Source organism: Protopterus annectens, chromosome 1.part1 (assembly GCF_019279795.1).
Source record: "Protopterus annectens isolate FY-2018-M chromosome 1.part1, PAN1.0, whole genome shotgun sequence".
Lineage (NCBI taxonomy): Eukaryota > Metazoa > Chordata > Ceratodontiformes > Protopteridae > Protopterus > Protopterus annectens.
The window spans coordinates 1,272,389,144-1,272,416,215 of record NC_056726.1 but is presented as its reverse complement, the minus strand read 5'-3'; the positions used below and the strand labels follow the sequence as shown (position 1 = coordinate 1,272,416,215).

The window sequence follows — 27,072 nt, the reverse complement described above, 5'->3', positions numbered from 1 at the left end:
CCATTGTACTCATCCCTCATTAGACCCATTATAGAGTACAACGCTCCGTTTGGTATGTACCTCACAAGACATCTGCAACAGCTGGAAAGGCCACAGAAATACCTCACTAAAAGAATCACAGGTCTAAAGCAGATGTCCTATGCTGACCATCTAAAAAATCTCCAGCTATACTCTGTGGCATACCGTCTACTCAGAGTTGATCTCTGCTTAACATACAGGTCCATGTCAAACCCTGAGCTGTTGGACATGCTCCACAAAGAAATCCCAATCCCTCAGAGCCACATGCTCCAGGGATCTAAACCTTGTCATCACAATGAACAAAACATGCTGGAGGGATAGGTTCCTGACCCAGAGACTCCCCATATTCTGGAATAGACTGCCCATACATGTCAAGCAGAGCACCTCCTTGGCCCTCTTCAAAAGGAACCTTGACGATTGGATTTGAGATAGGAAATTCACCCCAGGGATCACGTCATTCGCCCTGCTAGACAGGGGTCCAGGGAAGTAAATATTGTGGGAAAAAATATCCAGGGAATTGTTATGGCTAGGCTTGTATAGGCCCTAGGGCCAATAGCCTAGTACCTACCTATGAACCTATACAATATTCCCATTTGAGGGAATCAAAGGCTTTTTCTATGTCTAATCCAATTACAAGTGTTTATCTTTTTTATTCACATACTCTATAAGAGTAAGTATCCTTTTAATATTATCATGTGTGTGCCTGTTATATAAAAATCCAGTTTGATCATTATTAATTGTCTTTGAAATTGGGATTTTCATTCTGTTAGCTAGTACTGACATGAATATTTTGTAATCATTATTCAGTAATGATATAGGTCTGTATGAGGTGCAAAGGTCTGATGGTTTATTATCTTTTAGAATTGGTGTTATGAGAGAATATTTCCATGAGCGTGGTATTTTTGCTTCTGACTGGACTTCTAGCAAAGTTTTATGAAAAAGGGAGATTACTGTTGAAGGGAAGAGTTTGTAAATTTCCGTAATTACACCATCTATACCTGGAGCTTTGTTAGATTTACTTTCTAATACATTAGTCTTACATCATGTGACTGGTTAGGATCGTGCGTCTAGCCCTTGTACTGAGTCAGCACACCTGAAAGATGCAAATTTGTAAGTATATGAAATTATATATTTGTAAATATTCAAGGAAAATCCATCCATTGGTACTATACACTAGAGAAGACCTTTCTATGCCCTCTCAATGGAAAACCTTTCCATCTTAGAACTTATACTAACTGTAACACAAGAAATTTAGTAAATTTAGCCTTATGCCAAATATGCAATGCCTACTATGTAGACAAAACTAATAGGAGGTTGAAGGAGCGAATCTGTGACTACCTCTCCCATATTAGGAGAAAGGTATAAACGTATGCTGTATGTAAACATGTACTGGGTAAAGGTAAAGAGCACTTTTTCAAACTCTACTGTTCGTCAAGTATTTTATGACTGTATTAGGGTGGTGATTGTGTATTGGAAACAGAGAAAGCAGAATATAGATGAATCTGTCAACTTTGTGCTGGTAAGTTTCCTGGTCTAAATGAACTTGCAAACCAGAGTTTAACTTGCATATTGTCTTGTCTTTATGCATGTGTGTGTGTGTGTGTGTGTGTGTGTGTGTGTGTGTGTGTGTGTGTGTGTGTATCTATACATACATATCTATAGATATACAGTTGCAGATAGAATTAATGAATTATCAGAAAATCTTAACAGTCAACTCAAAGAAAAATTTTCTAAATTTGTAGCATTTTCTGTAGCAACTGATGAAAGGACAGATGTAAATGACAGCACAACTTGCAATTTATATACGTGGTGTAGATGAAAATATGCAAGTAACTGAAGAATTTGTAAATTTGTAAAAGTGGTACTATTGAAGGGAACAACAATGGGGATGATATATTTGTGAGTATGGTAGTTGCACTAGATAAAACTGGTGTAGACTGGATGAAAAGTGAGAGTCTAGCTACAGATGGAGAACCTCAAATAGTTGGTAGAAAAGCTGGCATGGCAACAAATTTAAGGGAAAAATTACTAGCTAGCTATGAATTCAGACCATCAAATTCACAGTGTTCTTTGCATAATTCACACACAAGTGTTTTGCAGTAAAACATTTAAGATGGTCATGTCATGGATGTTGTTATTAATGCGGTGAACTTCATTAACAACAGACAGTTCAATAAGTTATTAGAGGAAATTCACACATGTTCTGCCATATCACACTGATGTTTGTTGGTTAAGCTGAGGTGTCATGCTGAAGCGCTTTTGTGAATTAAGAAGTGAAATACAGAAGTTTATGCATGATAAAGGAAGGGATGTCCAGGAACTGAAAGACAATGGGTTCAAGATCTAGCTTTCATGGTAGATAAACAGAACACTTGCATGACTCTATTCATGCCTTTGAGTTGAAGCTTACACTTTTTGAACGCCAACTAGCAGCACATAATACTGCACACTTTCCAACTTTGAAGTCACTGCAAGACACGTCTGAGTTTCATGGTGATATCAACACCGAAAAGTACTGCACCAAGATTTCCAAGTTAGTGAGTGAGTTCAGAGAAAGATTTGCAGACTTTAAAAACATTAAGAAAGCTTTTTTCTATTTTCCACAAGCCTTTCTCTGTTAGTGCTGATGAGGTACCAGAACAGCTTCAGTTAGAACTAACTGAGCTCCAATGTAATTTTGAGCTGAAAGATAAATTTTCAAGTGTTGATATTGGCACATTTTATCGGTATGTTGGGCCAACATATCCCCAAATTAAATGTTTGGCCTCAAAGATTATGTCAGTGTTTGGTCGTATCTATGTCTGTAAACACCTCTTTTCTGCGATGAACAAGTCTCGACTCAGGTCTCAGCTTACTGATGAACATCTCAACTCAATACTGAAGGTAGCCACTGCTCAATCCTTAATGCCAAACATTGAAGCTCTTGTGCAGGCCAAGAGATGCCAAGTTTCTGTGAGTAGTAGTAACAGGAATTACGGTAAACAGCTTGATTTTCTTTGTTTGTTTTTAGGTTACACACGAACACAACTGCAGACTAAATCCACCTTTCTTTATTTTTGGTAATATTATTATTATTATTATTATTATTATCACCAACATTATTATTATATTACTCCTCTAGTAAGTGGTCTCTAAGTGCTCATAATTATCCGCGTACTGTATTCTCTGATGAAATCTAGCCTACTGTGGAAAATGAGTTTGACAACATGATTGGATATAGAAGGAATTCATGGATTCATGTCATTAGATCAATGCCATTTAGACAGTAAATCAAACAAAACTAAATTACTGAAACTACATTTTCAAGCACAAATGCATTTTTATTGAAAGCACAATTAAATTTACTTGGAATAATGTTTTCTGGGTGGACGAGGGTAAGCGACTCCACACCCCCTCTTACTTAAATATACTAATTCCAACTTTGCACAACAGAGGAGAAAAGGTAAAGACAACTTATAGAGAAACTGCATCTCTCGACGGAAAAACACATTATGATTGTACATAAAATAACAGGCCTGCAGCTTCCCAACCAAGCAACACACCAAACTACAATCAATTTCATCTGTCCATTAAAATGAGTAAATGGCTCTTTTAGACTAAAAACACAAAATCCAATGTTTGCAGAATGACAGTAAAATTACTGAGCACATAAAGCACTTATTTGATAAAACAGATGCTGACACAAGAACATGATCCAAATAGTGAATAATGGTGAGAATGAAGTCCTAAGTGAGACGCCCCTGAATAGACTGCCACATAGATCAGTATTAGAATTAACCCCATTCTGCATTTCTGTACCAGGTATCATGCTATGTGAAAAGAATACTTTTAGCCTGTTTGCTAAGCATACTAATACCAGACTGCTGTTCAGTGACTCGTCTGCCACCCTGTAGCTCAATTAAATTCAGTCTGTTATGTAGGTAGATAAACTGCAGCTGGTGCTCAGGTCATAAAAGCTTAAGGTTAGTGGGTTAGTGAAGCGAATCTATGGATTACATATGCCTTTGTTGGAGTGCTCCTGGGGTGGATAAGAAGGAAGGGGGTTACAAAACTCTAGGTGCAATTACTCTGGACATTTTGAAAGGGATCTGACAAAATCACATCTGTATGCTAGGGTGTATCACCAAGGGAGTGAAATAATCACAGCAGTCATAATCCTGTAGTTTGAAATTACAGTGATAAAAATACAAGAGAATGATAAGGTATATTCCTCGAGTTGTATAATCAAAGTAATGAGTAATGATGTGATCACAGTCAGGTGCAAAAATGCAATGCCATGTAAAAGGTAGTGGCAAACTCTGGCAGAATGCTGGGGGTGCACCAGTGATACTGATGGCACATATGTAACTGTCATCATCCCACTATACAGAGCTGGTAAAGCTCTCCTGAAACAGTGTGCAGTTCTATAGGCCATGTTAGAGGAAGGACATCAGCTTGCCTGGGAATGTGCAACAGGAAGTTACCAAGATAAGGTTGGATGAAGGATGTGGGTTATAAGGGAAGGCTCAGATCAAGGCTTGGGAAATTTACATTCTAGAACGGAGAAGGGAAACAGGAGACTTCCTATGCATACCAGGTATCACATGGAGGATGGAGACAAGAAACTTAAACAGATAAATGGAAAAGTGAAGGCACTGGTGAAAATGCAAGACAAGCATATGGAAATATTAATTCACTGAGAGGGATGAGGGCCATGAATTCATTGCCACATGAAGTGGTTGCATGTAGCTCTTAAAAGGAATGTAATATCTCCAGAGACAGTAAAAAAAAAGAATGATGGCAGTCATGTACACAATCATAAAACCAGTTGCAACAATCAAACTAGTCTTCATGGGCATAAAGATTCTTCTGTTATCTATGTATGTTGAAATATAAATAATTTAGCATAATATTTTAATAACTATTGGTGCATACTACTACTACTTCTTTCGGCTACTCCCATTAGGGGTCGCCACAGCAGATCAACTGTTTCCATTTCTTCCTGTCCTCTGCATCTTGCTCTGTTACACCAACCACCTGCATGTCTTCTCTCACCACATCCATAAACCTTATCTTAGGCCTTCCTCTTTTCCTGTTACCTGGCAGCTTCATCCTTAGCACCTTTTTTCCAATATATTCTGCATCCCTCCTCAGCACATGTCCAAACCAATGTAATCTTGCCTCTCTGGCTTTGTCTCCAAACCTTCCAAACTGGGCTGACCCTCTAATATACTTATTCCTAATCCTGTCCATCCTAGTCACACCCATTGCAAATCTTAACATCTTCAACTCTGCCACGTCAAGCTCTGACTCCTGCCTTTTTGTCAATGCCACTGCCTCCAACCCATATAGCATAGCTGGTCTCACTACCCTCTTGTAGACCTTCCCTTTCACTCTTACTGGTACTCGTCTGTCACAAATCACTCCTGACACTCTTCTCCACCCACTCCATCCTGCCTGTACTCTCTTCTTCACCTCTCTTCCACACTCACCATTACTCTGAACTGTTGATCCCAAGTACTTAAACTCATCCACCTTCGCCACCTCTACTCCCTGCATCCTCACCATTCCTCTATCCTCCCTCTCATTCACACACATATATTCTGTCTTAGTCCTGCTGACCTTCATTCCTCTTCTCTCTAGAGCATATCTCCACCTCTCCAGGGTCTCCTCCACCTGTTCCCTACTCTCACTACAGATCACAATGTCATCTGCAAACATCATAGTCCACGGGGACTCCTGTCTGATCTCGTCTGTCAACCCGTCCATCACCATTGCAAATAAGAAAGGGCTCAGAGGTGATCCTTGATGTAATCCCACCTCCACCTTAAACGCATCCGTCACTCCCACCGCAGACCTCACCGCTGTCACACTACCCTCGTACATATCCTGTACCACTCTTACATACTTCTCTGACACTCCCGACTTTCTCATACAATACCACAACTCCTCTCTAGGCACCCTGTCATATGCTTTCTCTAAATCCACAAAGACACAATGCAACTCCTTCTGACCTTCTCTGTACTTCTCCATCAACACTCTCAGAGCAAACGTCGCATCTGTAGTGCTCTTTCCTGGCATGAAACCATACTGCTGATCACTAATCATCACCTCCCTTGTTAACCTAGCTTCCACTATTCTTTCCCATAACTTCATGCTGTGACTGATTAGTTTAATCCCTCTGTAGTTACTACAGCTCTGCACATCACCCTTATTCTTAAAAAAAAAAAAAAAAAAAAAATTGGTACCAAAACACCTTTTCTCCATTCCTCAGGCATCCTCTCACTTTCCAAGATTTCATTAAACAATATAGTTAAAAACTCCACTGCCATTTCACCTAAACACCTCCATGCTTGACTTTGTATATATTTTTTTCACCTTGGATTTTCATAAAGATGAATTTTTATGCTGGACCCTGTTGCGAGGTGTACATTGGTTTGGTCCGTGCATTCAGCGTTCATTTGCGAGCACTAGTTTTGTTGGGTGTTTACATATACACAGACACACACATATATGTACATTTATATGCAAACACACATACATTCATCATTAGTTATGCTATTTGTCATTTACTCTACAGTTACATTGTTATAGTATTTTCATGGCAATTCTGTCTACAGGTTTACAGCTAAGGATTATAAGTGCAATACACATATACTTACACAATATTGTGAATAGAGTCCTTTAGGTGAATTTTCTGTAAACATTTCCTCCATTCTGTAATTGATGAATGAATATACAAACTGAAAAAAAAAGGATGAAGGACTTCAGTTTATTTTCTTTGCACTACAGTGCTCCCCCAAAATCTAAATATTACAAAATATTTATGATAGTAATATGTTACAGTTCCCTCTCCATGTCACTTTGCTATGATTCTGATGAGATGACTTCATAAAACAATATTTCCTTTTTAATGTTGGTACTGAAGTATCTAACTGGAAAACAGCACATGCAAATATTTGCTTCATAGCTCAACTTTAAATATATGTACAAATATGAAAGGACATGCAGAAATAATTATTCTTCTGTTTCAGAATGTCAGCTGTCATAATTTTATAAATTCATTTATTTTTCTTATATTAAGGTTTTAGGTGGCATCTTCCTGTCTAATCACTTTACAAAAGGGAACTGGGCTTCTTTTTAAAGAATGCAAGATGATCTTTCATGTGCATAGACCCTCCAAACCAAATGTGTACTTACCTTCCTTCTTGAGTGCCAATCCAGATGGTAGGAGCAGTGGTACTTCCCCCCTCCGATTCACTGGTAGCAGACCTTTGCAGTTCATTGGGTGTGAACTCTCTGGGGCCCATTTCGACAGAAAGCTCTGACTGACTGCTGCAGTCTTCTGCTTGCAGCCTGTCGCCTAAGAGAAAACACAACATGGTAATTACAAAAAAAATGTTTTAAGGCTATTTAACTGCAGTCGTGTATTTATTCTTTATGAGGTAGTGGACTTGGACAAAGCTCATTTTCAGCCAAAGCCGATTAAAACATTTACAAAAAAGAAAAACAATAAAATGGGTAGAAAATAAGCATCAGCTGCGGACATAATGCAGTAAAAGGGTACACTTATGGACAAGCAGCATTAGAACAATGGGGAGATGCATTGCAAGGCTAACGCTTCTCCCAAGCCACAGAGAAAATGCAGTTTAGGCTAACTGGTACAGTGACTTCATCAGGAGCAACTGCAAAATGGCAACACTGAAAGCATAACTTTTTAAATTCACATTTAACCATCTTATTCAAAGAATAACTGGTTTCAAGAGGAAGGGAGTACCAGATGTTGGGGGCACAGTGAGAGAATACCCTGTTGCTACTATCTAGATTATGTGGGGTTACAACAGGCATTAATGGTGTGGAAATGGAGGCCACAAAGACGAAGTATTGCCTTTGGCTTTAGTGAAATGGCTAGAGATAGAAGCTGTTTCTCAAAACGCTAATCAATAAGTTACTGAATATGTCATGATCCTAGTTCTGCAACCCTCTGACGACTGTTACATATGTTCCAGAACATTTGCAGTATTGAATGTGACTCCACAGATGTTATCTATGGCTAACTGCACATGTTGGCAGTTTGCTGGATTTCTCAGTAATGGCAGCTAAGGTATATTTTAATGTAGGTGACAACATATAAAATGTCATTCCGGCTTCTTTGTTTAACAGGTGTGCTGTACTCATACATCCTCATTAAAGATTTTATTTTGGAAAGCACCTTGTGAATGTGTAAACACTCCACGGTATTTTTACTACTAAACCAGTATTAAGATCACTTCCAAAGACTGAACTAATGGAACATCCTGTCTGAACTTTGCTCAGTCTTTCATGGGTGCCAAACACCATGGCCACAATTGTATTTATATATTGATCGAGTAACTGACTGCCTGACTGACAAACACATTACGTTAATCCACATGTGTATTTTAACTAGATATACTCAAACTCTATTGCAAATAATGCTAGAAGATTTCTCAGAGGACTATTCAGGAAGATCATCAGCATAAATAATGTTTGGGAAGGACTAAGAAAAGATGTTTTTATTTATTTTATTTAACATTTGTTTACTGGGAAAGTCAACCTTGGAACGAGACAATTTTCAGCAGAGGCCCAGGGAGAAATGCACCAGATGCATGTCTTTGGAATGTGGGAAGAAATCAGAGCACCTGGAAGAAACCCATACGAATGTAGGGAGAACATGTAGACTCAGCACAGAAGGCACACCAGCCGAGAATTAAACCAGAGAACCTCCTGCTGTGAGGTGACAATGCAAACCACTGCACCACCGCACCATCCATTGGCTGAAGTATTAGCCAATGATTCAGGCAAAGTAATAATATGTCACTAACTGTATGCCTAACAGACTCTGGGATGTTGTGAAGCCTTGCTTGGCATGGGTTTATGTAGGATCCCAAAACATGATTTTCCATTTTTCCGGGAACACTACAGTACATACCACATCTGGACCAAGTATTAGTTAAACCAATATGCTTCAATGGGATTTAGCATTTTAGGCCACAGCAGCTATTCACCACACCTTGAATTTTATTTTACTTTAACTCTCTCTCTCAATACACACACACACACATATATATATATATATATATATATATATATATATATATATATATATATATATATATATATACACACACATACACATATATATATATATATATATATATATATATATATACATATATAGCAATTGCCAAGTTTCAGCTCTGAAAGTATTTTTTTTTTTTTATTTGTGCTGGCAAAAAAAAAAAAAAAGTTGTGCAAACAACCATGTAAAAGTTTTCCATTTGGGTGGGATCTAACGGCCTGGTTCATTCTGCTGTGATCCTAGACATAGCTTGTTTTACCTAGACTCTTCTACATGCAGGGTTATGAGTACTGGATGATTAAGGCTAATCTCTCAACCATTTCAGTCTTACAGTAACACGACAGAGCAGATTTCTCTGTGTTCGACTGGACATTACAAGAGTTTGAATGATATGATTCAGCTGAAACCTCAGATAAAATCTTATGCACCTTCATTTTATCTTCGCTTAATTCCTGAAGACTGACTCTTACACCTTTCCAAGCCATTCTGATATCATTTTAAGTTGCTAATGTGAGAATGCTCTTTCTTGTAGCTGTTACATTAGTTGATCATACACATGGATTTTGATGTTGTGGTGCGGCCACGGCGGTGCAGCAGTTAGCGTTGCCGCCTCACAGCAAGAGGTTCTCTGGTTCGATCCTTGGCTGGGGTGCCTTCTATGTGGAGTCTGCATGTCCTTCCTGTGGTTGCAAGGGTTTCCTCCCACATCCCAAAGACATGCTGTAGGTGGATTGGACATTCTAAATTGGCCCTAAGAGTGGTGTGTGTGTGTGTGTGTGTGTGTGTGTGTGTGTGTGTGTGTGTGTGTGTGTGTGTGTGTGCCTTCTGTGGAAGGTTGGGCGCCGAACTTGCAACTCAACACTGTAAAACTCCACTGCCAATCATGAGCGGACAGGTGATCCGCTGTGGCGACCCCTAACCAGGAAAAGCCGAAAGAAGAAGAAGAAGGAGAGAGAAGTTGCATTCATCTTCTTCTAGACAGAAGAAATCCATGTTCCTGAACAAGGTCTTTTCCTATTCACAGGGACTCTGCCCTCTAATCTCTGACAGCTGCCACCATCAAAGCCATCAATGATGATTTCCATACCTCCCGCCTGCCATCCAGTCTGTGCTCATTTCATGAAGGATTTAAAACAATCTTTGGGAATTCTCAGTTTCAGGCACAGGTGTGGTGTTAGGTCTTTCAAAAAGTTGATTCTGATGAATTAAAAACAAACTGCAAAGGAGTTTGAAGTGTTGGGAACAGATGGACTGGGTAGGTATTCTACAGAGATTTGTAAAAGTGAAGGGTTGGGAACAGATGGACTGGGTAGGTAATCCTACAGAGATTTGTAAAAGTGAAGGAGTGGGAACAGATGGACTGGGTAAATTTCCTACAGAGATTTGTAAAAGTGAAGGGCTTGGAACATATGGACTGGGTAGATATCCTACAGAGACTTGTAAAAGTGAAGGAGTGGGAAAGATGGGTGAGGAAAATATCTTACAGGGACCTGAAATATGTTTTTTTTTATGGTACAGAGGCAAGAAAGATGAAAAAAGTTAGAAGGTGGCATGCATCTCTAGTCAATACAGATGCAAAAGGAAAAGAAAATGAATTAGGATGAAAAGGCAGACAGGAACATGAAAAGGGATGGGAGAAAAACAGGACAGAATATTACAGAAGGCACATTAAGTGCAACTGCATGCAAAGCAAACTGTGGAATACATGCAAGCAGCACTTAATGAAGATGGTGGAATTTGCGAATACATTTCTAAGTATGTTAAAGAGAAGAGGAAAAGCAAGCAACAATATGGTTTAATGATGCTGTTGATGGCAGTGAACTAGCAGATATCACAGGAAAATAATGGAAATTCCAGTACTGGAAGAGAAATGTGTTTATGGGGAGGAAGTATAGATGGAAAGAGTTGCTCTAAAATATGCTGAAAAGAAGACAGGTAGGCTAAAAATGATAAAACCTCTAGCTTGGATGGGATGCCTTCTGGTGTTATGAAGGAATTACATTTCTTCAGCAATTCAGTTACTGCTTTAACTAGTATGCAGCTTGGGAGGGACCAGCACCTGATGACTGTAAGAAGAAATGCCACTCTTAAGGAAATCAAAAGGTCTTATAGAGAGAGAGAGTGTGTGTGAGAGTGAATGTCAAACATAAAAAAGAACAACTTAATATCCATAGGAAAGAAAACGTTTACTTGTTAAATTATTGCGTTTAGTTTCTGTAATGGGACACTAATTTTTTAGAAAGGCTCCCACACAACAGGACAAAATATTTTTGGAATTTAGCACTGTTTGATACTATAATGCGTAAGGTGACTTGCTAGTAAACAGAAACGTTTGGCTGTATGTTAAAAGTGGCAGGATGGCTTGAGGACTGAGTGACTGGGAGGTTTCTAAACTTATAGGTGAGGGAAACTATGTGAATTCAAAACCTGAGAAAGTGGTGTTCTGGGGGATGGCATTTTTATTTATTTAGCAGGTAGTAAGTAAACTGTACCTCTAGGGCCTCTTTTCAGTTACAACATTGTTAAAGAAATGTAAAAATTTAACTGTAATATAATTGTACAGAATGCAAAAGTAAGATAACGTACAATGGTATAACTGCGCAATGGTAGAATTGAATGTAGTAAAAAAAAAAAACATAAAAAATAAGAGAGAGAAATGGGTGGGCTATACATCAGGCAAGAAAGAGTCTGTTATATGGCAATTCTTTTATTGTTTTTTTTTTTTTTTTTTTTTTCAGTTCAACTTACCACAGTAAGAAGATGTTAACAACACTAAAACATCATCATTAACCACAATTAACACAACAGCACATTACCTTCCTATCATTAAAATATGCATAGACCTGACCTGTGATTATGAATACTACTTTATTTTACCTCTGATTCTTTTGTATAATGGACAGAATACGAGTCATATGCTTAGCGATGTGAACAGCCTTGTAGGTAAATAAAGGAGCAACAAGACCCTATGAATTCATGTAGATAACTTTATCATATCTTGGACCAAAAATATTTGAAACAAACACTTTACTCACATGGAAAATGGCATATCACAAGTACTTGCACCAGATCTTCCTTCATCTTACATTATGACACGACACCTACCCATTTGTTTTTTCTGCTTTTACCTTTTAATAATGCATTTTCCTTTGAATACCTCAGACTTGTGTAATTGGTTCTCTACTCATTCGTAATGCATTAACTTTACCTCCGCCACATCATTCACAGAACACGTTTTCTTTAAGATCATTATAGGTGGACTATAATTCTCACTTAATTTTACACTTTTTCTCTAAACAGGAGTTCAGGTACACAAAACCATACATCATCTACTCTACACTAGTGCTTTTCTTTCCTTATAACTATCATCAGTCAAACATTACATAAATTGCTCAATTTCTACCTTTCCTTAAACCTCACCCCCCCCTCCCCTGAACATTATTCTGCATATATTGTTCCCACAAATTCCATTTATTTCTATGTAATTTGTTCCTTCCTTTTTCTAAAGATCCCGCTTCCATTTTTTATATTCTTTATAATACTCAATACTTAGTTGATTTAGACTTTCATTTCAATTTTCTAGTAATTGTTTTTCTGGCAGTCAACAGAATTAAACTCAGCAAAGCCTTAATATATGCCCAGACCATCCAGATCCTGTATCCCATCTCAAAATAATCATTTCCTTAGCTAAAGCCAATATTGTTGACAGAGACTCTGTAGGGAATTTATAAAATCTAAAAACTCTACTGAAGAATGCTGACAGGTCACAACTGATGCCTCAAAACAAATATCTTTGTTTTGAGGCCTTTTACAGCTATGTACATAGCCTAAATGGTAGGACCCAAGCACATGCAGAACGAGTTACTAACAGTATCACACACACTGACCCCACAGAGGTAGCAAACTTGCTAGCAGATAGAGTTGGCTAAAAGTTCGCTCCCTTATTCCCTCCTAATTTATCACAGACCTTCCCCCAAACTTCTCCACACCCTACATATCTGAAGAACAGATCCTCAAAGCCTTGTCCAAGGCAAAAAATACAGCCTCTATGTGACCAGACGACATTCCAGGCTATCTTCTAAACAGGCTAAAACCTAAACTAGCATCAGCATTAAGTACCCTTTTCAATTACAGCCTAACCCACAGGCTTTGTTCCAGCAGAATGGAAAACAGCTACAAATATTCCCCTCCACAAAGGTGGCCTAGCAACAGATCCGGGGAATTACAGATCCACAGGCCTGACCAGCCACCAGCCTCATCTGTAAGGCCAAGGAACCTATCACTATGGACCTCATAAATAAAGACATAGGTGACCTCCAAACCCTGAATCCTACCAAATTTCACTTCTTCAAGGGCAGATCCTGTCTGTTAAATCTGGTGGACTTCTTTGAAACTGTGACCAGGGCCACTGACGAGGGATAATCTGTGCATACAACATACATCGACTTGGCAATGGCTTTTGACACAATCCCACATTCAGGCATTACTGATAAACTTAGTAAACGTTGTAAGATGGGTTGCCAACTGGCTCACAAACCAGACACACTATCAAAGTAGGTGACTCCACATTAACCAGAAGACCTTTTACCAGCGGGGTGCCACAGGGGTCAGTGCTGGGCCCCTTTTGTTTGGTATATACTTTTCAGAAGTTCAGGTGAAAACTAAGGTGTTGTAGCTGACCAAATTTGCAGAAGACTGCAAACTAGATGAAATCACCGAATCCTCAAATGATGTCAGTATATTCAGGAGGGTCTCACGTAGACCATTGACTGGTGTATTAATCATGGTCTCAAACTGAATGCAAAGAAATGAATCATCATTCCCTTCAGCACAAATAATGTCCCTTTACAGTATCAAATCAACAATACCCTAAGTACCCACAAAGTGGTAAGAGACGTGGGATCACAATTTGACTGCAACCTCAACTGTGACCACCATTTGTCTCCTATAGTAAGGAAGGCTTTCTATACAGCATAACTGATTAGTAAAGGCATCGCCTCAAGAGCAAGAGAGGTTATAACCCTTCTATACTTGGCACTAATCTGGCATGTACAGTACAAAGCACCTGCAGCAACTGGAGAGACCTCAGAGGTTTTTAACAAAGAAGATCAAGGGGCTCCAGCATGTGCCTTACACAGATCGACTAAAGTCCCTGTCACTATAGTCTGTGTTGCGTAGACTGTTTAGGGGAGACTTATGCCTGGTCTACACAGCAATCCAAGGCCCAAACTTAATGAACTTGCTGCATACCAGTAAATCAAATGGGACTAAGGCTACACATTCCAGGGACCTAAATATGGCCTGCAGCTTAAATAGGATATGCTGGAGGGAAAGATGTATCTCCCAGTGACTGCCGTGTCTTTGGAACAGGCTACCAGTTCACGTGAACACAGCATCTCTATGACACTGTTCAAGATGTACCTGGATGAGTGGATGGAGCACTATAAATTCTAACTGGGGATGGTGCGCTCAACCCTTCTAGATATTGGCAGTCATCACTAAATGCAATCTTCGGTAGTGACTAGCATTTTCATGGCATTACATCAGGAAGAAACGGCTAGGCTTAAAATGACCTCCTGGTCGATAGCCTAGTAATCTCCTTTGGTCCTACGATCTTTTAATAGTATAGACAATCAAAAGTCAAAAAGTAACTTTACTGTCATTCAACCATATCAGAGTTCCAGCTGAACAAAATTTCATTCTCCTAAGCTCATTAACAAAAACAGAACAGCAGAAACCCCAGAACATATACAAGAATCAGCAAAATAGACTTATACAGCAACAGTGGAGACAACCAAAGACCAGAAGCTTAAAACCAGCATGATACATGAACTACTTCCATCAACCCATCATCTCCATGCATCACCAGCAACATTTACATCTCAGTTCTTTTGTCTGACCATACTCTCATCACCAGACATTCCAACCGCCACTACCTGCAGTCTCAAATAGTTACACCATCCCCAGCAATGTCCAAGCCTAAGTCCTTCCTTCTGACCCTCTTTCCAACCACAGTCTCCATAAAAACCTCTACCTGCAGGCCCGAATGGCCACACCATCACCAGCAACATTCAAGTCCTTCCTTTTGACACCTCTGACCCTCAGAAACGAATATCCAGTCCATCACCATTTCCACCACACCAACACCATCCGCCAAATCTCCAGATCAATCCATTTAGCACACACCCAACAAAATTCCACTTCCTGCACTCTGCATCAGCTCGGCTCACCATTGCAGGCCCAACTTACACCACTCCAATGTTATGTTACCGAATAAAAACAGGCAATAGACCAGCAGTAATTCCACTGATGACACCATGAACACCACCACCACCACCACATTTGCTCATTCAACAGCAAAAACAGACTCGCCATTTTAAAAAAATCACAAAGTACAAAAAAAAAAAAAAAAAAAAAAATCAGAAACTGCTTATCGGGAGCAGGAGAAGCCGATGCAATACAAAGCACCACACTCTACTTCATTTAATGTTGCCTCAAAACAAAATTTAGCAGCAAATTCATTAGTTTTTGTTTTTTTTAATTTTTAAAATCCACCAGTTTATTATACTCCCAAAACATGTTCCTAGTTACCTAGCTCTTCCCCATCACACCTCAATATTTTGCTATCTACCTGAGGAAAAATTGTTTGAAGTCTGCTTGGGGTACAAAAATACCTATGCAAACATTTCCAAGCAAAAATCCTAAACATTCTGGACTTTGTGCATAATTGGGAGCCATACATATGTCCTTTCATTGTTCTGTTCTTAACAGCTTTTCCAGTCTCTCTTCTCAAACTTTTCTTACCTCCTCTGATAGATTCTTATGGTTATTGTGCATGATTTTATATGTCTTACTAATTATCCATTTTTAACAGCAGCTTCTGTTCTAAATTCAACTTGAAACTCTACCATAGCAGGTCTCTTAGTTAGGATTCCCCGATTCCTTTATCTTTGCCTACACTCTGATATCAATCCCTGGTAGGGAAGGCAGTCTCTAACCTACAGTCTGAATTGTCTTCTTGGTCTCATCCTACTCTATTTCCTTTCCCTCTCTAGTTGTTTGCTCTCAATACCTTTGTTCCTTTGCCAGTTTTCTGCAATAAAGTCTGGCCCTTCTTACCTTTTTCTGTACTCTTACATGGAATCATCCCTATTGGCCGAATCTCTTTTTGTCATTCTCATGTTGGTTGTAAAATCGGGTTCCTATTACAAGACCGAAGACACATTCTTTCGAATGCATCTTGGTCGAACATAAAAGACTGAAAAGGCAAAATAACAAAGCGGCTTTTAAGCAAATCTTTCCCTGGGAAAGAATTTGTTTGGCCGCTTCATTACTTTGCCATTTTCGGCACTGTAGTGCAGTCTCAGAGTTGGTATATTTAAGTGGGGGGGGGGGTGGGGGACATTGGGGTGTGTGGGGAGCAAAGCCCCTCACTTAATGTAATGTTTTGAAGTGTTTTCTTTTCTTTTCTTTATTTTTTGTTGGAACAGCAATTTTTTTCCCTGACAGTTCGACATTGTAAGCTTTCGCTTACATAGGGTCGATTAATCACTGTTCGCTTTTTTAAGTGTTTGGTGATGTAATATAGACACGTAAAATCCACCAAGTTGCACGTGTGCTTTCTCTTTAGTAACTTCCACCTCTATAAAATTTTAGAATGTATATGTATAAACGTAACTACTGTTTGTGTATAAATGTAAATAGAAATGTGTTTGACTGAAACTTAGTATAATGCATTGTAAGCAAATGGACCTTTTCTCCCCGGGCCTTTGCTGAAAACTGGTATTACCCAGTTGGATCTTCCTGTTAAAGACAAATAACTAAATAACAGTTTTTAGAATACATTCTACTACTTTATGAATAATTAATTCTGCACTGTTTTGATTCACCTTAAGAATCTGCATACAAAATCTCACTCTCTCCTATTTTCTTGAGCCCCCCCCCCCCCGCTTCATCATCATCATCCCTTTCCACTTTGAATTATATAACCTTCTGCTTGTGTTACATTAATGACACTTAACTGTATAGCAGACAAAAAAAGCCTTCCTGCGCGAAAGGCAAATGCACGGCTCAAAGACCAATATGAAACGCCAACAAAAGAAGAGCCAGCATACTGTGTTCAAAGAATCACTTTATTGTAGATAAAACAGACCGGTTTCGGCTGGAAAATATCACAGCCTTCTTCAGTGCAAACAAAATACAACTATTTAATCCTTAAATACACCTATCTAGAGGCTTATTGGTTCATCCTAGAATTGTTCATTTAAACCAGGTGGAAATAATCCACCCAGTTTTACAATCCACTTTTTTCTTTGTTATTTAAAATTGAGTGCCACCCTGTTTTAATGGATTTTTTGCCCTTAATAATATCAATGACCATGAAAGAAAATCTGGCAGTAGGATGCATCAAATGATGTTTATATAGTGCATTGGTTGCCTTTTTGTTTTTGATATTACTAATATGTTCCAAAATTCTGATTCTCAATGGACGAGAAGTCTGACCAATGTAGAAGGAACCACAAATACATGTGGCTTGATATATTAACCAATCGGTGCTGCAATTGGCAAAAAAGTTTATATCATAAACTACAGAGCTATTACGACTGGAGAATTGTTTGGATTTCATCACCTTGTCACAGTGGGTACAATGTCCACATGGATAACAGTCAACTAGAGGATCACCTGATAAAGTGGTTTGTATAAATTGAGATAGGTTTGTTACAACATATGCTAGGAACACTGGGAACTTAATTCAAAGTATAAATAAGCATTGGAATATTCTACAATGTGATGATGAACTAGCTTACATTATACCAGAAAGATGTCAGTTTTCATATCGGAAAGGCAAAAATCTTAGCTCCTGTTTCAACCATTACAAACATGGGTCTGTATCAACCATCTCAATATATACAAACCACTTTATCAGGTGATCCTCTAGTTGGCTGTTATCCATGTGGACATTGTACCCACTGTGACAAGGTGATGAAATCCAAACAATTCTCCAGTCGTAATAGCTCTGTAGTTTATGATATAAACTTTTTTGCCAATTGCAGCACCGATTGGTTAATATATCAAGCCACATGTATTTGTGGTTCCTTCTACATTGGTCAGACTTCTCGTCCATTGAGAATCAGAATTTCGGAACATATTAGTAATATCAAAAACAAAAAGGCAACCAATGCACTATATAAACATCATTTGATACATCCTACTGCCAGATTTTCTTTCATGGTCATTGATATTATTAAGGGCAAAAAAATCCATTAAAACAGGGTGGCACTCAATTTTAAATAACAAAGAAAAAAGTGGATTGTAAAACTGGGTGAATTATTTCCACCTGGTTTAAATGAACAATTCTAGGATGAACCAATAAGCCTCTAGATAGGTGTATTTAAGGATTAAACAGTTGTATTTTGTTTGCACTGAAGAAGGCTGTGATATTTTCCGGCCGAAACCGGTCTGTTTTATCTACAATAAAGTGATTCTTTGAACACAGTATGCTGGCACTTAACTGTATAGCTCTAAAATATCCCTTCAAATCAGGTCACTGTAAACCACCTTGTTTTATTGGAAGAATCAACTTATCCCACTTAACTCTTTTCATCTTCCCCTCCCAGATATATTCATTCAACTCTTTATAAGTTATTGCCCACAAATTTTCCTCTAGTTGATAAAAAATACACCTGATCAGTTTATAAAACTAGAGGGACTAAACCTTTTCACAGACTGTATCTTACTGTCTATATCCATAAACAAGTGCTCTCAGTTTCTCAGTTCTTGTATTGTCTCTCGTTTATTCTCTTCGCATATATCCTTTGTTGCTATGAGAGAAGCCTTTTTAATCCCCACTCATAGGTTCATAGGTTGGTACTAGGCTATCAGCCCTAGGGCCTATACAAGCCTAGCCATAACAATTCCCTGGATATTTCTTCCCACAATATTTACTTCCCTGGACCTCTGTCTAGCACGGTGACTGACATAATCCCAGAGGTGAATTTCCTATCTCCCATCCAATTGTCAAGGTTCCTTTTGAAGAGGGCCAGGGAGGTGCACTGCTTGACATGTATGGGTAGTCTATTCCAGAGTCTGGGGAGTCTCTGGGTCAGGAACCTATCCCTCCAGCATGTTTTGTTTATTGTGATGACAAGGTTTAGATCCCTGGAGCGTGTGGCTCTGAGGGATTGTGATTTCTTTAAATGGAGCATGTCCAACAGCTCAGGGTTTGACATGGCTTTGTATGTTAAGCAGAGATCATGCCGGAGTAGATGATATGTCACAGAGTATAGCTGGAGTTTTTTTTAGACGGTCAGCATAGGGCATCTGCTTTAGGTTTGTGATTCTTTTAGTGAGGTATTTCTGTGGCCATTCCAGCTGTTGCAGATGTCTTGTGAGGTACATACCAAATGGGGAGTTGTACTCTATAATGGGTCTAATGAGGGATGAGTACAGTGGGACATAACCTCCTTTTTTTCTGGATGAAAAGCCCTTAGTGATGAGGTGTGCCACATAGAAGGATTTCCTGACTGTTGTGGCTATGTGGTTATCGAAGGTGAGACCATTGTCCACTTGTGTCCCTAAGTCTCTCATCACACTTTCAGTGTTTAGTGTACTGCCACCTATGTGGTAATTCATGGGTACATGTTTTTTCTCAAAGGGAATAACTATACATTTCTTGGTGTTAAGCTTGAGCCTATGGCTCTGGCACCAAGCATCTGTTTTTGTAAGGCCCATTTGTAGAATATCCATATCATTTGGGGATTCAATAATGGCTCCCAGCTTGCAGTCATCTGCGAACTTTGTTAGCCAGAGTCCCTTAGTGTTGGCCTGTACTTCAGAGAAATAGATGCTAAACAAGAGCGGTCCCAGGACTGAACCCTGAGGTACTCCACTTGTCACTTGTCTGGAGCTGGATTTGGAGACGGCTACTTTTACAGTGTGAGTTTCTGTCAGTAAGTCAGTTGGCAACCCATCGAGTGACATAGGGATTTATGCCCAGCTTAGTAAGTTTATCTGAGATTCCAGAGTGGGGGATGGTGTCAAAGGCCTTGGCGAGGTCCAGACAGGCTGTGTGGACCTCCTTACCCTCATCCACAGCTGTGGAGATGGATTCAAAGAAGTCAATCAGGTTCAGGAGACAAGATCGGCCCTTCGTGAACCCAAACTGGGTGGGGTCCAGTGTTTGAAGCTTGCCAATGTCTTTGTTTATAAGTTTCATAATAATGTGTTCCATGCCCTTGCAGATCAGGCTTGTCAGACTGATGGGATGGTAGTTCCCGGGATCCAAGATGGATCCCCCTTTGTGGAGTAGGATAACTGTAGCTGTGCGCCACTCAGTGGGTACGAAGCTTGAGGTGAGGCTATGATTAAACATGACACTTAGGTGAGGTTCCAGTTAATTTTGTAGTTCATGTAGTACACAGCCCGGGATGTCATCTGGTCCCATGGATGCTGTATTCTTAGCTTTGGAGAGTGCAGTTTCTACCTGTGTGGCCATGATTACTGGAATTTTGCAATCTTTTGGTATTGAGATGGGCCCTTTAGGGGCTGAGAGGGGGTGAAGCTGGCACTAAATCGATCCACCAGGATATTGGCACTGTGCTTGGGATCAGTATATTTAATGCCATTCTGTTGCAGCTCAGAGCAGATCTGAGCATTGCCATTTAGATTCTTGACATAACTATAGAATGCCTTGTGGTTGTCTTTGGAATCTTTAGCAATTTTATTTTCGTAACTTGCTTTGGAGGATTTTATGAGGGATCTTCTTACTGAGGCTGGTAAGGGAGTTTTTTGCATCCTGGGATTTTCCTCTTTTCTGCAACAGTTTCTTCCTTCTGTTGTCTAGTTTGTTTATGGCAGGGGACCACCAGATTGGCTTCCTTTTTTTGGAGGAGAGCGTCTTGGTTCTATTTGGGATGGCACAATTCATGCACGAGTGAATGTACTCATACAGTGCCTTAGTGTAGGATTCAGCAGTCGAACTTTCAGCTCCCATCTGCATGGGTGTCATGAAGTTTGTCACTTCTGATTTGAATAGCATGAAGCTGGCTTTGGAGAAGTTTTTTTACAGAGGTTTCCTTACTGGGGGGGTGAGGTTGGGATATGGATGTCAAGGGTGATTAGCTTATGCTCAGACCTGACCAATGACGGGGTGACCACTGGTGTGGAACATCTATCTCCCATGCTGGTAATGACCAGGTCTAGGATACTGGAGCCCCTGGTGGGACAATGGATTAGTTGATCCAGGGCATTGGAATTTATGAATTCCAAGAACCGTTGGGAAAAGGTTTTGGTACCCGAGTAGTTTTCCCAGTTAATGGCAGGGTAGATAGGGTGGTTGGTTGTACCTTAATATTTTCCAGTATGTTTAGAAAGGTGTAGTGAGAATCTTGGGGCATGGTGGGGGATCTGTAGCAAGCTACAATTTGGATTGTAGTCTTACCTAGTGTTAGTTGCACCTGGAGAATTTCAGATGCATTGTGTTGGGCAATTAGCCTGGAGGTGTGAATATCCTTGGTGAATATGGACACTCCACCACCTTTAGTGTTTCGGTCTTGGTTTGGTGGCTGAAAAGTGTGGTAAGACTTGTAGCCCGGTATTGCAAGGGTGCTCTCTGGACCCTTGGAACCAGGTCTCAGTTACTGCACAGATATCAATGTTTTCCAATTTTAGGAGTGCCTCGAGAGAGTGCATTTTGAGGTTTAGACTTCTAGCATTGAGTAGCATTACCTTCAGATTTTGCATGCTTGTATCTGTTACGGGGATGGTTTTGTCCTTTGAACTTTGCCTAAAAAAGTCACTATAGGGGTAGCAAGACCTTTAGCTAGTAACCTGAATCCCAGGGGTGACAGGTGCAGACCATCTCTGGCAAAGCATCGTGGTTTGTCGATCATGTCATCCCAGGCAGACAGATACTGAATCAACTTTGAATGACACCAGAAGCTTAGCCAGTTGTTGAAGTCAGTCATTTTGTACTTATACTGTGGTATCATTCTGGGCGAAGGCAGGATGCTACTTAGGGCTAGGGCCAAACCTGCCTGGGCCACATGATCCAAGAGCTCTTCCATGTTTCTTTTCATGTAGTCCAGGGAGGTATGCCTCAAGTCATTCACACCAACATGAACAATGACAGAGTCGTATTTGTACTCATTGTGGAGTGACTTGAGTGCATGCGTTATGTGGCGGATCCTGACACCTGACAGGCAGCTGACTGCAATTTTCTCCTTGTTCAGCCTGCTGAGTTCAGTGTGCCTGACTATAGAGTCACCTATGACTAAAGTGTTGGGTACATTTTCTTGCCTTAGGGGCTATTGTTGGGTGGCATACTGGTGTTGTGAGCTATGTGTCACTTTGGTTGTGACTGGTGTTTGCGTTTCAGCTTCGGAGGTCCTTGTTGCTTGGGCAGGTTAATGTTAAGGGCCTCCGCCTATGTGGGTTTAGTGTTGCTATGTGTGGATGTTGATGGTATGGGTTTTGAAGGGCTATGTGTTTCTTGAGGTGTAGTGCAGGTGTTAACCTTCTCCTATGAACCTATATGAATATGCTTCACCTCAAAAAATCTAGATCCCTCAGAACCACAAGGGCGGGAGACTTAAACCTTGACACGGTTATTAATAGAACGTGCTGGAGGGACAGATTCATCACCCAGAGACTCCCTATGCTGTGGAACAAAATCCCGGTACATGTGAGGCAGAGCACCTCGCTGGCCTTGTTCAAGAGGAATCTTGACCAATGGATGGGAGATCGCAGATATACCCCAGGGATTACTTCAGTGTCACTGCTTGACAGAGGCACAGCAAAATAATAGGCATAGTTTTATTCAAACTAAAGGGGTGGCGAAAGCCACATAACTATGGGCTAGGCTTATAAATGCCCTTGGGCAGATAGCCTAGTATGAACCTATGAACCTCTTGACTGTCTAGCACAATCTTGGCTGGAGAGAGCTTTGCTTCCAGTTTGGCTATGTAAGTGCATCTCTCGCAGGTTGTAGTGTTGGGTGGTAGGAGGGGAGGTTTGTCTGTGTACATGAGGCAGTTGCTGCATTGCCCCAGTACGCCCAGATTCACCAGGTGGACAGGAGAAATCACCGAAAGCTGACCCTTGAACATGCCTGTTTTGGTGCTTTTTTTGTAAAGTACAAGAACTGTTTTCCCTTAATTTTGCAAGGTACTTTGCAATTACAGGCTGTTTAGTGCCTACGATTAATTTCTCCTTATTAACAAGGAGAGTTGAGTTTCAGATTTTAATGCTTCTACTAAGAAATCAGCTAGTTCTAAAGGAAAATTTGAACAGCAGACTTTCTGGCACCTGCAATAGTTTAACCGTAGTCCCGCGGTGCTGCACGATGCAAAAAACACTCTAATACATGTGTTTTTAAGCCAAGATGAAAGGGATAGAAATCAGCTCAAAATGGCTAATAAAATTACAATTTCAGAGCTGGAAACCACTCCTCTAGTGTTAGATAGGCAGTACAATGCTCACCACTCCCACTGGTAAGCAGTAGGACTTCCCTCTACCACAGCAAGGTCTGTATAAAGTAAAGTCCTGAAACCAGCAAAGCCTGGTAAAACTTCCCTCTACCACAGCAAGGTCTGGATAGCTCTGAACACAGAAAATAAAGTCTGTGATCTATACTCGCTAGGAAAGGCAGGAAACAAACAAACAAGATAGTATTTTTTTTTGTTCGTTAGAACAGGCTAAACAATGCAATAATACAGTAAATAAACACAGAAAAGGCTAACACACTTGAGTGCGTAGCCCTAAACAGTAAATGCAATTAAAACTCTACAAAATTAGCAATTATAAACTTTTTTAAATGAAGCAAGGCAAGTGCACAACTGAAAAATGATTTAAGAGGCAGTAATACAGTAGAATACATAGCTAGTTTACATATACAGAAAAGTCTATATATACAGAAAGGCAGCTAAAACAACACTAAAACAATTCAGATGCAGTGCAACCTAGAGCACTTGAGTTGCAGCAATATTAAGGCAAATACAGTTTTAATAAATGCACTAAAATATACTCTATATTTCCAAAATGTTTGAGAAGCACAGTCAGAACACTAGGAGCTTCAGGCATTTTTTTTTTTTTTTTTAGAAATGGAGAAAGGAGGAACAGAAGGAAATAACCTAAGTGTGTTGGCCTTCTCAGATGTTCTCTCTGTATGAGGTAGAATGAGCTAATGACACTAGACTGGGAGGCGTGTCCAAGATCAAATTTAGAGTAGGGGAGGGCAACTGCAAGGCCAGCAGGTATAAAGACAAGATACCAATAGGGAGGAAGAGTGGGGAGCTCTCTAGTCATAACACACTACAGAAATCACTTCAGGCAGAAAACACTACAGGCAGTCAGCCAATAGCTATAAAATACAGTAATAAAGTATGCAGCAGACAATAAACGTGCTATAAATATCTAGAATAACCAATGACTAGTAAAAATATGCAAAAAAGAGTCTACTTATTGTTATATATCACAGATCAGAGTTTTAGTCAGTGCTTCTTCTCCAATAGCTCTGTGTGGAATGGCAGAAAACACTCAAGTTAACTTCTTAAGTAACAGAAAGTGGAAACCTGAAACAACTTTAAAAAAAAAAATCTCAAAAGAACCAATGAGATGCTTTATCCAAGCCGTAGACCTGGCAACCCCAACCAGCAATGACCACAAACGCTACACTCTCACTGTAGTGGGGGATGTTTTTTTGCTAACTAAGATGGCCTTGAAAATAAGCTGAGAACACAGCCTATAACAAACAACTAGGCCCAGAAACACAATCTTAACTATGGAAAATTTCAGGCAGAAAACACTATAGGCAGTGAGCCAATAGCTATAAAATACAGTAATAAAGTATGCAGCAGACAATAAAAGTGCTATAAATATCTAGAATAACCAAATAACTAGTAAAAATAAGCAAAAAAAACAAAAAACAAAAAAAAAAAAACAATCTACTTATTGTTATATGTCACAGATCAGTGTTTTAGTCAGTGCTCCTTCTCCAATAGCTCTGTATGGAATGCTAAATAGACAGTTTCTGCAAGACTCAAACCCAAGACCCTGCACACCATACACAAAGTGATTTACCACTAAGCCATGCCAGATATACAAGATTCTATCACCCCAGATGGGACTCGAACCCAAAGTCCCTGGCTTAGGAGGCCAATGCCTTATCCATTAGGTCACTGGGGCCTGACACTCCTAAGTACTTTATCTGTGCCCCCATAAATATGGGTACTGCTGAACCAGGTTGTGTATGGGTACATAATTAATGGCTGTAGCCTTGTTTTATCATCATTTATGTTATAATACAAAAGACTTGTAATTGTCTCAATATAGCCACAACACTAGATGTCCTTTAATGGATTTATCATGTGCAAAACAATATCTGCAAATAAAGTCAACTTTTCTTGATTACCATATCAATTATATCCCTGAATTTCTGACTCCCTTATTTTATTTGCCAATGGCTATAACTATAAAGCATATAACAAACGGGAAGTGACCTATGTCTGGTTTCTCTGTTCAAGCATAACTTATTAGAATAGAATTTTTCCACTTTAATTCTCGCCAAAGATCGTTCATATATCCCCCTAATTATCCTTCTATTGCCCTACTCATAAAATCCCAGTTTACTGTGTCAAATGTTTTCTCTGCATCAAGACCCACCAAAACAAAGGTATTTTTTTATATTCTGCTTCCCTCTGCATCATCACTGCTCTGTTAATGTTGTCAAATGTTTGCTGCCCCTGCACAAAACCACACTAATCCATAACTATCGATTTTGGCAACATCTCTGCAATTCTTTTAGCTAGTATAGCAAACACTTTATAATCATGGTTCAAAATTGAAATGGGTCTAAATGAAGCAGGGTCTTTACAGTTTTTGGGTAATACAGCTACCTCAGCTTTCTTCCAAGATGTTGGTGCTTTCCTGCCTTTTAAAATACTGTTAAACAAAATCGTCCATATATTTATCACTTTCTTCCCACTTGACTTCTACAGGAATATCATCTGTTCCTGAAGGCATTCTTGCAGATAGATTATACATCATCATTTTAGCTCATCTCCTCCTGTCTTAACTATTACTTGTTGAGCCTCATCAACCCATAACCTTGGCATAATTAAGTCTTCCATAAGTATTTCCATTTGTACTCTCTCTTGATTTCCACATTTCTCTGCTTTATTCAGAACATCTATAACATTTCCGAAATAGCTCTAATACTGCTACATGATCTCTGGTTATTTTTCTTTTTATAGGCACCCTAAGTTTGGTGACAACCCTTTCTACTTTCTATTGCCTAACTCACTGTGCTAAAAGATTTTGTGATCTGGAGTTATCAAACAACTGCTGTTTAACAGCAATATTTCTAAACTAATGTATATTATCCAAATACTCTATTTTCTCTGTAGGACTATGCAGTTGCGCTTCTTCTTGTCCTGTGAGATTTCCCTTATTCTGCAATATTTTAACCTTGTCAGCGCCTCAAAATAACTCCTATTACTTCCTAATCAAATCACTTTATATTTTATTTCTATCCTAATTTAAACTCCATTTACATTTTATTCCACTCTCTATCTATCGCTTCTGAGTAAAATTCTATCTTCTCTAATAATTCTTGACTAATTTTCACCACTTATTCCTTAAATTCCTCTCTTTTTAACGGATAGGTAGGGAAATACAAGTGTCTCATTTTTACTTAATTATCCTGCATTTTTATCTTAGTTTTTTTTCATGCATGATCTGAAATAGTTATTGGATGTGTGTCAAAGCTTCAATTAAATGTACATTTATGTAAAATATAGTTTTTTATCCAGTCTAGTTTAATTATTGCACTTTAGGGAATAATATATAAATTCTGTCAGCATTCCTTTTACTGAAATCATATTTTCCATATGAAATGTTTTCAGATTTTCTTTCCAGAAATATATACTGCTGTGTATATTTTCAGTTCTAGGTCCTCTTGACACATCTTCACTACAGCA

General features: G+C 39.3%; 1 protein-coding gene across 1 annotated transcript in view; it reads right to left on the bottom strand.

The window, feature by feature from the left end:
- The window catches only part of LOC122809800 (C-Jun-amino-terminal kinase-interacting protein 3-like), a 1,405,059-nt gene that overhangs the window by 155,514 nt on the left and 1,222,473 nt on the right, over positions 1 to 27,072 (bottom strand). Inside the window, exons 20-21 of the mRNA XM_044081538.1 lie at positions 7,198 to 7,360; positions 6,660 to 6,740 (exon numbers count right to left, since the gene is read on the bottom strand). Of these exons, the coding sequence (XP_043937473.1) occupies positions 6,660 to 6,740; positions 7,198 to 7,360 (244 nt within the window). The remainder of the gene's footprint in view (positions 1 to 6,659; positions 6,741 to 7,197; positions 7,361 to 27,072) is intronic.